Source organism: Podarcis muralis, chromosome 7 (assembly GCF_964188315.1).
Source record: "Podarcis muralis chromosome 7, rPodMur119.hap1.1, whole genome shotgun sequence".
Classification (NCBI taxonomy): domain Eukaryota; kingdom Metazoa; phylum Chordata; class Lepidosauria; order Squamata; family Lacertidae; genus Podarcis; species Podarcis muralis.
In genome coordinates this window covers 86,885,096-86,899,505 of record NC_135661.1, presented here as the reverse complement: position 1 = coordinate 86,899,505, position 14,410 = coordinate 86,885,096, and the positions used below count along the sequence as shown (strand labels likewise).

The 14,410-nt window shown below is 47.9% G+C and overlaps 1 protein-coding gene across 1 annotated transcript in view; it reads right to left on the bottom strand.

Moving 5' to 3' along the window:
- Positions 1-513: 513 nt before the first annotated feature.
- The window catches only part of ZNF546 (zinc finger protein 546), a 42,178-nt gene continuing 28,281 nt past the window's right edge, over positions 514-14,410 (bottom strand). The window contains exon 5 of the mRNA XM_077932348.1: positions 514-2,998. Coding sequence (XP_077788474.1) covers positions 990-2,998 — 2,009 coding nt within the window. The 3' untranslated portion in view covers positions 514-989. The remainder of the gene's footprint in view (positions 2,999-14,410) is intronic.

The window sequence follows — 14,410 nt, the reverse complement described above, 5'->3', positions numbered from 1 at the left end:
GCCCAGGCCATTTGGGTCTCATACGTCTCACTTTGCAACCATGCCCATGGCAACCAGGACTTCCATGGGACTGTTGACATTTCAATCCCATATCTTACTTCCCTGGTACCAAAAGATGTCAAAGACCTTTGAGGAGATATGTGAGTTCTCACACAGATGCTAGCTCAACTCCTCCCTCTTTCTCCAAATATCACCTGCGCTTCTAGGGTCAGATAAGGCTGGAAGCGGTAGGCTATGTACACATCACAGCTTTACACAGTGCAGGAGCGTGGCATGAGGATTACAAAATGCAGGCATACAAAAATCATGCCCAATACATTCTACTGAAATGGCTAAATGCAATAAGTACTAGGACACTTCGAGCAGAATCAAAATCTATAATATCTAATATTCAATCAACTATTACAATTTTTACACCAAATCCTTCCTAGGAAAGTTCAGCATGGACAACAACCTCATCAGTGTTCCCAAATCACTCTTATCCCTCACCCCAGGCATGACATGAAGAAAATATTCAATGAATGAATAGATCTTTATTTGTGTCAGCCACTTCCCATACCAATAAAACAACAATACGATATACAAAGAATAAAAATAAAAAGTCCGTTATACAAAATACATTGTAGGGTTTTGAGTCAATAGTCAAATAGTGGATCTTATTCTAGTTGTCCCAGCTTTGCAACCCAATTCAAATTGCAACTTTGCTGTCTCCTGCTCATTTTGATCTGCCAAGAGAAAGGAAACTCTAAAGATGGTACTAAGTACCTTGGCCAATAATTTGCAAATCACAGTTCTTGGGTACGTTGTAGGAATTACTATGGGGCACCAGATGTGGCAAAGAACCCAACTGCAATTCTCACCTCATACAAACTAAGGGCTCCTAAAATTAAATCTGTATACAGCCACTACTATAATTTGCCCCCAAAGTGAGTTCTTTCATGTGAAGCGAGACGCGCCCTGTGACTGAAGCTCTTCCTACATTCTTGGCACTAAAATAGTTTTCTCTTGCTGTGAATTCTTTGATGGATCCCGAGTTTGGCCTTCTCAATAAATCTCTTTCCACATTCCAAGCACTGATAGGGTTTCTCCCCTGTATGAATTCTCTGATGGGTTGTGAGATGGGCGCTCTGGGTGAATTTCTTTCCACATTCCAAGCACTGATAGGGCTTCTCCCCTGTATGAATTCTTTGATGGACACTGAGAAGGCCTCTTTGAATGAAGCTCTTTCCACATTCTAAGCAGTGATAAGGTTTCTCACCTGTATGACTTCTCTGATGGGAAGTGAAACTTCTTTTCCAAGTGAAACTCTTTCCACATTCCAAGCACTGATAGGGTTTCTCCCCTGAATGAATCCTCTGATGGACACTGAAATAGCGTCTGTCAATGAAGCCCCTGCCACAATCTTGGCACTGATAGGGTTTTTCCCCTTTATGAATTCTCTCATGGGAAGTAAAATTGTTCTTTTTTCTGAAGCTCTTGCCACACTCTTGGCACTGATAGGGTTTTCCCCCTGTATGACTTCTCTCATGGGAAGTTAAACTGCGCTTTTTTCTGAAGCCTTTGCCACATTCCAAGCACTGATAGGGTTTCTCCCCTGTATGAATTCTGTGATGGATTGTGAGATGGGCGCTCTGGGTGAATTTCTTTCCACATTCCAAGCACTGATATGGCTTCTCCCCTGTATGAATTCTTTGATGGACATTGAGCTGGCCTTGGTGACTGAAGCTCTTTCCACATTCCAAGCACTGATAGGGTGTCTCTCCGGTATGAATTCTCTGATGGACAGTGAGCTGGCTTCTTCGAAAGAAGTTCTTGCCACATTCCAAGCACTGATATGGCTTCTCCCCTGTATGAATTCTTTGATGGACATTGAGCTGGCCTTGGTGACTGAAGCTCTTTCCACATTCCAAGCACTGATAGGGTGTCTCTCCGGTATGAATTCTCTGATGGACAGTGAGCTGGCTTCTTCGAAAGAAACTCTTGCCACATTCCAAGCACTGATATGGTTTTTCCCCTGTATGAATTCTCTGATGGGAATTTAAACTGCCCTTTTGATTGAAGCTCTTTCCACACTCTTGGCACTGATAGGGTTTCTCCCCTGTATGAATTCTCTGATGGACAGTTAGATTGCTTCTCTCCCTGAACCTCTTGCCACATTCCAAACACTGATAGGGTTCTCCCCCTATATGAATTCTCTGATGGACAGTGAGCTGGCTTCTTCGAAAGAAGCTCTTGCCACACTCCAAGCAGTGATAAGGTTTTTCTCCTCTATGAATTCTCTGATGGGAATTTAAACTGCCCTTTTGAGTGAAGCTCTTTCCACACTCTCGGCACTGATAGGGTTTCTCCCCTGTATGAATTATCTGATGGACAGTGAGCTTGTTTCTCTCCCTGAAGCTCTTTCCACATTCCAAGCAGTGATAGGGTTTCTCACCTGTATGAATTCTCTGATGGGAAGTGAGACTTATTTTCCAAGTGAAAGTCTTTCCACATTGCAAGCAGTGATATGGTTTCCCCCCGGAATGAAGTATGTGATGGAAAGTGAGCTGGGTGCTCTGACTGAAGCTCTTTCCACATTCAAAGCATCGATAAGGTTTCTCCCTCGAATGAATCCTCTGATGGACAGTGAGCTGGCGTCTGTCAATGAATCTCTTTCCACATTCCAAACAGTGATAAGGTTTCTCCCCTGTATGAATTCTCTGATGGGTAGTTAAACTGCCCTTTTGACTGAAGCTCTTTCCACACTCTTGGCACTGATAGGGTTTCTCCCCTGTATGAATTCTCTGATGGACAGTGAGCTTGTTTTTCTCCCTGAAGCTCTTTCCACATTCCAAGCACTGATAGGGTTTCTTCTCAAGGGGATTTCTTTGATTTGAAGTGGAATGGGAGCTCTGACTGAAGCTCTCTCTGCACTCTGAATATGGATATGACTTCTCCACTGTATTGCTTTTGTTGTGGTCTCCTTCGTTCTTCAGCTCCAATTCATCACCACCTGCAACTGAGAGAGAAACAGATTTGGAGCCTCAGGAAGCAATGGAACCAGCAATAATGGAGCAGTGCTAATTAATGCTTGTGACCCAGGAAGAACTGAAGGGAGTTAGATGTGAGGTCTTCCTGCAGGGTTCACCTCATAAGATTTAAACAGCCTGGTTATTTTCTGGGATGGATTTTGTTTGGTCCAATCATGGGATCTGTGCCATCTCTAATGTCACTCGTCTCTTAAGTCAACTAAGGACAGAAAGAAGCAAGAACTGAAACAAAAAATCTGACAGAAGCTACTTGAACTACCTGAATCACTTTGAAGCCTACATTTAAGAAAGCCTTGGGGAGTTTAGAGGAGCCTGGGAAAAATACGGAGGGGTATCTTATCTCTCCCAGAGGCTCTTCAGCTGAGCTCCTTTCCCCGTGCTCAGCAACGTGCACCTCTTGTGGCCCTGGCCCTATGAGGGGAAGGAGAGGGGTCAGCCTTCCTGCTCCTCCTGCTCCTCTGCATCTGGCCAGATGGTTCCCAGCCCTGCTGCAGTCATGGCTGCTTTCCTGAGGCCCTTCCTGTGCTGCTGCCCCTGGTGAAGGGGCCCTGATGGGAGGCTGTGCGGCTGCAGACAGGCCAGCACTCAAAGAACAAAAGGGGAGCCATCTTGGAGGGAGATAGGCATGATGATGATAATTGTATATAATTTTATTGTTTATAACCCACCCATCTGGCTGGGTTTCATGCTTTGAAAAGGCAGAACTGAAGGAAGAATATTCACAGAGAGTCAATAGTCTTCCAACTAAGGCTTGCTGTGGGAGTGTTAACATCCCAGGTGCTGCTGCGGGTGCTGCTGTTGAGCCCCATCGAAAAATCAGAGGTTCTTCCCATAGAGATATGTCTTGAATTGCAAAGCTAATAGGATGATCCAAGAGGAAGCCTTACCAAGAGAGTCCAACCTCCCACGATTTTCCTCCATGACTTCCTTGTGAAGAGCTCTCTGGCAAGGATCCAGCAACGCCCACTCCTCGTCTGTGAAATGCACAGCTACATCTTCAAAGCACACTGGACCCTAAAAGAAAAGGAAAAAGGTTGTCCTCTTAGACAACATCAAGGTGAACAGTCACACTTTGCTCTGTTGTCTTCTGCCTCTTAACTGATGTTATGTTTTAATGGGATTCTTTTTCTGCACATTTCATTATGGACACATTCCCATTTGCCACATGGAAAGATCCCCTTCCTTCTTTCCCTGTGTGCTGTTCTTGCCGGGTGGGGAGGACCCTCCTGATGCCCTATAGACAACATCAAGGTGCACAGGGGGGCAATGACAGGGGGATGAGAGGGGGAAAGCCCCATTGTGTGACTGATGGGGTGAATTCTGGCCACTCTTTGGTGTGGTGTGGAAACTGCTTAGAAGCCAATTTTAGCATTCAACCCTTCTTTCCTTGGCGGTTCCTCCCACCTTTCCTCTGTGTCCAACCCGTCCATGACATCCTCTTTCCCCACATGGCTCCTTCCTCCTACCTGCTCTGCTTCCACAGGGGCAGCTTCCCCTTCGCCACCAAGAAAAGATGGAGAAACAGGTCTTGCTGGCATCGTTCTGGCTCCTACGAGAGAAAAAGGTAAGTGCATCAAAGGAAAACTGTAGGTGGTCCGTCAAAAAAGAAAGAGTAGCCACGTAAATGTGGACGTTAGTAACCTTTAAAGCCCTATACGGCCTAGGACCCTCGTACCTACGGGACCGCCTCTCCTGGTATGTCCCACAGAGAAATTTACGGTCTGCAAATAAAAACATCCTAAAGATACCAGGCCACAGAGAAGTTAGGCTGGCCTCAACCAGAGCCAGGGCCTTCTCGGCCGCGGCTCCAATCTGGTGGAACGCTCTGTCACAAGAGACTAAGGCCCTGCAGGACCTGACATCCTTCCGCAGGGCCTGCAAGACAGAGCTGTTCCACCAGGCCTTTGGTCAGGGCGCAGCCTGACCCCCTCCTCTGGCAATCTGCACAGAATTTTGCTTGATGGTTGCCATTAATTTGATTTTGATTTGATTTAATTAATTTTATAATGAATGTTTTTAGAATGTTGGACTATTTTGATTGTTGTTAGCCGCCCTGAGCCCAGCTTCGGCTGGGGAGGGCGGGATATAAATTAATTTATTATTATTATTATTATTATTATTATTATTATTATTATTATTATTATTATTTCACATATTAGGTAAAGGTACCCCTGCCCGTACGGGCCAGTCTTGACAGACTCTAGGGTTGTGCGCCCATCTTACTCAAGAGGCCGGGGGCCAGCGCTGTCCGGAGACACTTCCGGGTCACATGGCCAGCGTGACAAGCTGCATCTGGCGAGCCAGCACCAGCACAGCACACGGAAACGCCGTTTACCTTCCCGCTGGGTAAGCGGTCCCTATTTATCTACTTGCACCCGGGAGTGCTTTCAAATTGCTAGGTTGGCAGGCACTGGGACCGAACAACGGGAGCGCACCCCGCCGCGGGGATTCAAACCATCGACCTTTCGATCGGCAAGCCCTAGCCGCTGAGGCTTTTACCCACAGCGCCACCCGTGTCCCTGTTTCACATATTAGTTGTGCTAAAATACATCCCCCTTTCTCTGGGCTCTTGGCCCCCTGTGATCTCCACCAAAAGATGAGAATAATTCACGGATTAGTTTCAAAATCCACAACATGTGATAAAATGGGGGAGAAAAAACTCCTTCCTCCTTACCCAGTGGCCTCACTCTGGAGTCCAACGGAGTTCTCTCTACCTCAGAAGAATCCGGACCCATTTCTGGAAACTGATCCTTCCCCTGCAAGAGCACCAAGCAATCAAAACTATTAGATTGGTACTCGAATGGCAAAGGGCACAAAAACTTTAGGGGTATTGAATATCATTCCTCGGATGCTTTCCAAAAAAAGGATGACAAAATTAGTAGAGAATTGGGAGATACTCTCCCTCAAGTTCGGAACTCCTTGGAAGTATCCAGAGGAAAGTCTCTCTCACCTGCTGCTCTGCCTGACTCAGGAGGAAACCTTCAGCCAGGGCCACTGCCTGGGAACTGGTCTCCGCTCCACATTCCCTCACCCAGCTCTCCATCTCTGCTGGAAGGACAGCCAGGAACTGCTCCAAGATCACCAGGTCCAGCATCTCAGCTTTCGTGTGGGTTTCTGGTTTCAGCCACTGACGGCAAAGGTGGTAGAGTCGGTTGCAAACCTCTCGGGGTCCTTTGGCCTCCTGGTTGCAAAGCCGCCTGAGTTGCTGGCTCTGCACCTCTGAGCGGAGGGTGTCCTCCTCACCCAGGATCCTTTGGGCAGACTTTCCCCAGATTCCTCCATGGCTAAGAGTTTGGATGGAATGAAGTCTTCCTGCTTCAGGCCCAGCTGTGTCTTGCTCATCCATCTCTGTTCTCAGGACACCTCCAAGAAATCGAAAGAAGTCCCTACGTCTTCTGCCAAGTTCTGCCTGTCTTAATGAGAGGTTTTAGCAAATCCTAAAAAGCAAATTTTTTTTTTAATATACCGGTAAATCTGATACACAGTCAGGTGAATAGAAATATTCCCTGGGCAAGTGTGGATGAGTCTTGCTAGGAACCAGGGCTGGACTGCAGCACAACTCAGACTGAGCTTTCCTTAAAAAATAAAGGAAGGAAGTCAGAATGGTTGAGTGGTCATCTGGATCCAGGGCAATAGTAGGGGTCCCTCCCACCCCCAAATGTCAGGGCACATTTATTTCCTGCTCTCTCATGTTGCAGCACTTGCAATCTCCCACATTCTCAAGACTCCTGGGGTGGGTCCCTCTTTCTTTATTCTGAGGATCAGAGCGTCACCTGGCCAAAGAGGCCAGAAGACGGTGCTTTAAATAGAGAGAGATATAGGATTTCGCTTATTTCTGTGATAGTAACAATTTTATACTCTTCTTAATATTGTGATATACTGTTTTAATCTGCCATGGGAATTTTGGGTAAACATCAAGTAATTGATTATGATGATGGGGGGGGGACTTGTCACAGGAGGAGGGGAGACCAGCTAGAATCATCCCTACCTCTTGGCCTCCGTCATCTGAATCTCCTGCCTCTGGGTCTAGATTGCTCTCTGCCACAGATTCCCCTCGCACACTAAGCCCCGTTACCTCGTCAGCTTCAGACATCTCCTCCTCCCAGTCTTCTCCCTCTGACCAGTCTTCATTGCCCCCAAACCCCTCCCCTGGCCCAGAGCTGCCTTCCCTTGTGGCTTCCCCAGCTGGTTCCCTTCACCATTCCTCTGTGCCCACCCAGTCCATGCAGCTCCCTCCTTGCATCCTTTATTCTGTTATCACCAGGTTGGGCTCTGCTTTCCTTTTGGGTGAAGACAGTCCAGCCTCCTGTTCTCACTGAGGCCAACCTGGGGCCTCTTCTGGGAAGCCCACCAGCAGGGCTGGAGCCCAGGGATAACTCTCTCCCCCTGCATGGCTGCCCTCAACTGTGGGGGCCTGGAGCCATCGCTAGCCCTCTGCTCCTCCCTGAATTGCCCTCATCCTCTTCTCAAGACATCTGGCTTGGTGGCCATCCCTTCCTCCTGTGGATGGGAGTTCCATGGGTCAGTATACCTGAAGGAGCGTCTCCACCCCCATCGTTCTGCCCGGATACTGAGGTCCAGCGCTGATGGCCTTCTGGTGGTTGACTCACTGCGAGAAGCAAAGCTACAGGGAACCAGGCAGAGGGCCTTCTCGGTAGTGGCACCCGCCCTGTGGAACGCCCTCCCACCAGATGTCAAAGAGATAAAATAACTACCTGACATTTAGAAGACATCTGAAGGCAGCCCTGCTCAGGGAAGTTTTTAATGTGTGACATTTTAATGTATTTTTATTCTTTGTTGGAAGCTGCCCTGATTGGCTGGGGAGACCCAACAAGATGGGTTGGGCACTACTACTACTACTAATAATAATAATAATTTTATTATAACTGCACACTGCAACATAGAAGGACTTCATTTATTTCTACCTCCAAATGTGTTCATCTGGCTGCCCCACCTGGGTTAATGAGCGTGCCTGTTTCCTCAATCCCATCGGGGTTCCTTTGCATGCCCTTTTCTTCCTGACTCAAGCCCACCCTCCCCAAAGGAGCAAGCGGCGTCTTGATGCTAAGGAAGAAGAGAGTTGCAGACCTCCTGCTACTTGCAGCCTCCCTGGTTTTGCAGAGAGGAAGGGGGGCAGAACCTCTTATCCCTGACTTGGGGGTCCCCATGGACCCGCCCCACTTCTCCCCAGTGCACCCTAAGGCAGAAAAGAGAGGGAACTCACCAGGTCCCTGAAGGGAAACTGAGGCAGCTCCTGCAGAGGAGACGAAAGCCACCTCCCCCTCTTGCAGGGAGCGGGAGGGGCTTTTGCTCGAGAGGATCTCGTTCCCCCCTTTATTTCCTGTCCTCTCTAGGAATGCAGCTCATTTCCTCTTAACCCTTGCAAGGTGGAGCAAACCAAGCTCTGAGGACCCACGTGAATTGCAGAAACAAACCCGAATAAGGCAGAAGAGCTCAGTTAGTAGAACATGAGTCTCTTTGATCTCAGCGTCTTGGGTTCGAGCCCCAGGTTGGGCAAGAGATTCCGGCGCTGCCGCGGGTTCGACTAGATGACTCTGGGGGGTCCCTAAGAAGGATGACTCCCTGGCCCCCCTGGCTGGCCTTCTGCGCTGTTCCTTGCAAAGCGGAGCTCCCCAGGCTCCCTTCTCTCTCTTCTTGGGGGACCCTCCTGGCTGCCCTCCCCCTGGGGACTCCCCCATCTCCCCAAGACAACCTAAGCAGAAGAGGAAGGAGACTCACCGGATCCCAGAAGGAGCAGAGAGACAACAGCCCTCCTCCTTGCAGGAAGGGATGGGGGAGAACCTCCTCCCTTTATTTCCGGTCCTCTCTAGGAATCCAGCTCCGTTCCTTTTAACCCTTGGCGAGCCGGGCGCCCCAGCTCCCCCCTCTCTCTCGCCCTTTAAAGTCGGCAAGGCCTGCACCCGGAGGGGGGCCTTATTTGGGGGACCCCCGGACTGGCTTCTGAGCTGCTCCCTCCCTCGGAAACAGGAGCAGGAGGAGCACGAAAGGTCCTGCAAGGACATCCTCCTGGCGGGCCTTTTCCTCGCCACCAGCCTGGCTCTCATTTTGATGCCAGCAGCACCTTGAAAGGCCCGAGACCTTAAAACCGCACCTGCCTCTCCCCGACCCCATTTCCTTCGGCGTTACTCTCTTATTTTCTCTTCCTAATACAGTGGTACCTCGGGTTACGAACTTAATTCGATCTGGAGGTCCGTTCTTAACCTGAGGTATCACTTTAGCTAATGGGGCCTCCCACTGCCGCCCTGCGATTTCTGTTCTCATCCTGAGGTAAAATTATTAACCCAAGATACTATTTCCATGTTAGCGGAGGCTGTAACCTGAAGTGTTCGTAACCTGAGGTGTTTGTAACCCGAGGTACCACAGTAAGGCATTTTCCTTTTAATATTTCCTATTTTCCCAAATAAAGACAACCCTTCTTGTGATATGTGGATGCTCTAGATCAGGGGTGTCAAACTCAAAATCATCGGGGGCCGCATCAGCAGTTTGGTCACCCTCAAAGGGCCGGTTGTATCTGTAGGACTATGTGTCCGCTCTTTATTATCATAAATTATTGTCACTGCATTTAATTATTACTGTTTTTTGTAATAATGTAAGTAATAACTAGCTCTGAAAGCAGAAACATAGAATAATGGCAAGTAGATATTCAAATGTACAATTATTGTACAATTTATTGAAAATTTTTGGTAACAGACAGTATTTTTTTTAAAAAAACATACAAATATTGCCAAACACTTTTTATTACACATATGGCAAACACAAGGCATTAACTTTTTTTTAACTTTTCTGACTAGATGGCTGACATCGTTTTCCTGAGGTCAGTCCATCAATGTCTGGCGTTAGGTCTGTCTTTTTCAAGCTGTGACTTCCCGCGGGCCTTGTGTTTGACACCCGTGCTCTAGTGCGAAGAAAGACCACCATTTCTGGCACCTGGGAACGCAACTGCACTTCCAGAACCTCAAGTGTAGAGGGGAGTGACACAGAATACACACACACACCACCTTGTTGTTGTTGTTGTTTAGTCGTGTCCGACTCTTCGTGACCCCATGGACCAGAGCACGCCAGGCACCTCTGCCCTCCACTACCTCCCGCAGTTTGGTCAAACTCATGCTGGTAACCTCGAAAACACTATCCAACCATCTCGTCCTCTGTCGCCCCCTTCTCCTTGTGCCCTCCATCTTTCCCAGCATCAGTGTCTTCTCCAGGGAGTCTTCTCTTCTCATGAGGTGGCCAAAGTCTTGGAGCCTCAGCTTCAGGATCTGTCCTTCCAGTGAGCACTCAGGGCTGATTTCCTTCCGAATGGAGAGGTTTGATCTTCTTGCAGTCCATGGGACTCTCAAGAGTCTCCTCCAGCACCATAATTCAAAAGCATCAATTCTTCGGCGATCAGCCTTCTTTATGGTCCAGCTCTCACTTCCATACATCACTACTGGGAAAACCATGGCTTTAACTATACGAACCTTTGTTGGCAAGGTGACGTCTCTACTTCTCAAGATGCTGTCTAGGCCTGTCATTGCCCTTCTCCCAAGAAGCAGGCGTCTTTTAATTTCGTGGCTGCTATCACCATCTGCAGTGATCATGGAGCCCAAGAAAGTAAAATCTCTCACTGCCTCCATTTCTTCCCCTTCTATTTGCCAGGAGGTGATGGGACCAGTGGCCATGATCTTCGTTTTTTTGATGTTGAGCCTCAGACCATATTTTGCGCTCTCCTCTTTCACCCTCATTAAAAGGTTCTTTAATTCCTCCTCACTTTCTGCCATCAAGGTTGTGTCATCTGCATATCTGAGGTTGTTGATATTTCTTCCGGCAATCTTAATTCCAGTTTGGGATTCATCCAGCCCAGCCTTTTGCATGATGTATTCTGCATATAAATTAAATAAGCAGGGAGACAAAATACAGCCTTGTCGTACTCCTTTCCCAATGTTGAACCAATCAGTTGTTCCATATCCAGTTCTAACTGTAGCTTCTTGTCCCACATAGAGATTTCTCAGGAGACAGATGAGGTGATCAGGCACTCCCATTTCTTTAAGAACTTGCCATAGTTTGCTGTGGTCGACACAGTCAAAGGCTTTTGCATAGTCAATGAAGCAGAAGTAGATGTCTTTCTGGAACTCTCTAGCTTTCTCCATAATCCAGCGCATGTTTGCAATTTGGTCTCTGGTTCCTCTGCCTCTTCTAAATCCAGCTTGCACTTCTGGGAGTTCTCGATCCACATACTGCTTGAGCCTTCCTTGTAGAATTTTAAGCATAACCTTGCTAGCGTGTGAAATGAGTGCAATTGTGCGGTAGTTGGAGCATTCTTTGGCACTGCCCTTCTTTGGGATTGGGATGTAGACTGATCTTCTCCAATCTTCTGGCCACTGCTGAGTTTTCCAAATTTGCTGGCATATTGAGTGTAGCACCTTAACAGCATCATCTTTTAAAATTTTAAATAGTTCAGCTGGAATACCATCACTTCCACTGGCCTTGTTATTTGCAGTGCTTTCTAAGGCCCATTTGACTTCACTTTCCAGGATGTCTGGCTCAAGGTCAGCAACCACACTACCTGGGGTGTACGAGACATCCATATCTTTCTGGTATAATTCCTCTGTGTATTCTTGCCACCTCTTCTTGATGTCTTCTGCTTCTGTTAGGTCCTTACCACTTTTGTCCTTTATTATGGTAATCTTTCTACGTAGGCCAGGTCATAATCCCCAGTTCCGCCAGCTTTTTTATAGTCAGCTGGCAGGGTGCTTCAATCTTCACAGGGTCCCTAGCCTTCATTTTAAAGAGCAGCCTCCAGGATGCACCACCAAGACAGATCCCACCTGAAAGTACTAAAAGCATGCACTTCTGTTGGGATAAAGATATGGGTGTCACACGCCTGTCAAAATACTATTGCAGCAGCTACTGTAGGGTCATGGGGAGTAAGTGCTGCTATTCCTCTGTTGATGGCACTGAGTTTCCTGCCTGTGGTGAGGATTTCAGCATTCAGTCAAGGGTTCCTAGTCCAGGCATGCTCCCTCTGGACTACGTTCCCATGGGAGGTCCACCCATCCACCAACCTAAGGCAGGAGACTGAGAAGAGATATGATAGCCATCTTCAAATGTCTAAGGGGCATTTCACATGGGAAATGGAGCAAGCTTGTATTCTTCCATTAGGGAAGGTAGGACTCGAACCAGTGGATTCATGTTACAATAAAGATTTTGACTAAACATGGGAAAGAACTTTCTGCTGGTAAGGGCTGTTCAACAGGGGAATGGTCTCCCTCGGGAGGTTTTTCCCTTCTTGGAGGTTTTTAAGCAGAGGTGGGATGTCTGTCTGCCATGGATGTTATGGCTGAAATTCCTGCACTGCAGGGGTTGTACAGTACTGGATAGCCCTGGGGATCCCTTTTATAAAAGAGAGAACTTTAATGGCACGGCCATTATTTATTTCGGCTTCTCCCAACGGGGCCACGAAGGATCAGAAAAGCTGAAGAAGAGACCCTTCCTCAGAGGAGGCGGGAGACCACCGGACCCGCCAAGGAGGGGAATCCGGCCGCCTTTCCCTCCAGAGCTTCGCCTTTTACCCTGCCCATGTTGCGCCGAGGGCACCTTGCGGGCTCTGCGTGGCTTCAGGCGGAGCCCAGGAGCAGCTTCCCGGCTGCCCGAGGATGGCGAGGGCGCCGGGCGCAAGGCGGCGCCGGGGCTGCTGGGCAAGCGGCAGATGCTGATGCACTTTGGGGAATTCCTGTCACAGGGAGCAAGGCAGAAGCGGAGGATGACGGGGCACGTTCCCCGGGGGGAGCGGGGCCGCGGCTGCTTGGCCAGTTTCGTCCCACGATCCTGGAAATGCTACGCGGGCCACATGATGAGGTCTGGCGGGCCGGATCTGGCCCGCGGGCCTTGTGTTTGACACCCGTGCTCTAGATAAACTTACATATAACTATTAGTATCACCATGGAGAACTACAATCCGTTCTGGAAGACATTCAAAAACTCAGGCGCTAATGAAAAAATGGGGGGGAAAGCAACGAAAGTGCTTCAACGTCTAAGACACGTTCGAAAACAGAAGCAATTACTTCCAGGTTTTTGGCATTTGAAAACTGAAACATTCAGGTACCAAGATGCTAAAAACCCGAGGTTCCACTGTATATCAAATAAAATTTGTCTAGTATCCTTTAGATGTCACTATATAATCTTGCTTCTCCCGCCTAACAATCAAGCTACAGAAATGAGGATGGAAACTTTGTACCTGGGATGCAAAATTTTATTGAAACAATGCAATTAGATTCTCTTCCCTCTTAAACGCATTCCTGCCCTTAGCTCTTCCCGTCATCTTCTTCCATCTTTGAAGGCATACCCTGGAGGACCCTAAAGCAAAGAAACTTGTCCTTCTCTTGCTCCCAACTCCCTTTGGCGTGGGATGAACCAAGAACTCTGTTTCTTCATGGATACTATTCTTTCCTCTTGGCATACGCCCATTGTGAGTGATCAGAGGACAGCAGAAAGGGAATCCTTGACTTAAGCTTCTCACAGAAGAAAGGAAAATATAAAGTACGTGAATTGCTCGTGTGATCAGAATTTGCTTCTATATCACAGGTTCATGACCCAGTGGAGGGAATACCTGAAACAAAAACTCAGAACCAATAGAATGAGAGCAATCTCAGCATCCTGCAGGGACCTCGTTTATTCAAACTACTGCAATAGGACAGCCTTGCTAACCGCTGTTCAGCAGAATGGCTAGTTCAAAAAGGCTGCCAGGAGGCATATTAGAAGATCATATACACAACACAGAAAGACTGATAAAATGCCATGACACTCTTCCACTTGATTCAAGAAAGGTTACAGGTCATGGGATGCCTGGCTTCATGCGGATATTGACTCCTCTGAAATTACCTTGCTGTGTCCCCGAGTGCCCAGGCCATTTGGGTCTCATACGTCTCACTTTGAAACCATGCCCATGGCAACCAGGACTTCCATCGCACTGTTGACATTTCAATCCCATATCTTACTTCCCTGGTACCAAAAGATGTCAAAGACATTGGAGGAGATATGTGAGTTCTCACACAGATGCTAGCTCAACTCCTCCCTCTTTCTCCAAATATCACCTGCGCTTCTAGGGTCAGATAAGGCTGGAAGCGGTAGGCTATGTACACATCACAGCTTTACACAGTGCAGGAGCGTGGCATGAGGATTACAAAATGCAGGCATACAAAAATCATGCCCAATACATTCTATTGAAATGGCTAAATGCAGTCGTGAAGTTCAGATCGTGAAGTTGAGGCTCCAATACTTTGGCCACCTCATGAGAAGAGAAGACTCCCTGGAAAAGACCCTGATGTTGGGAAAGATGGAGGGCACAAGGAGAAGGGGAAGGGGACGACAGAGGATAAGATGGTT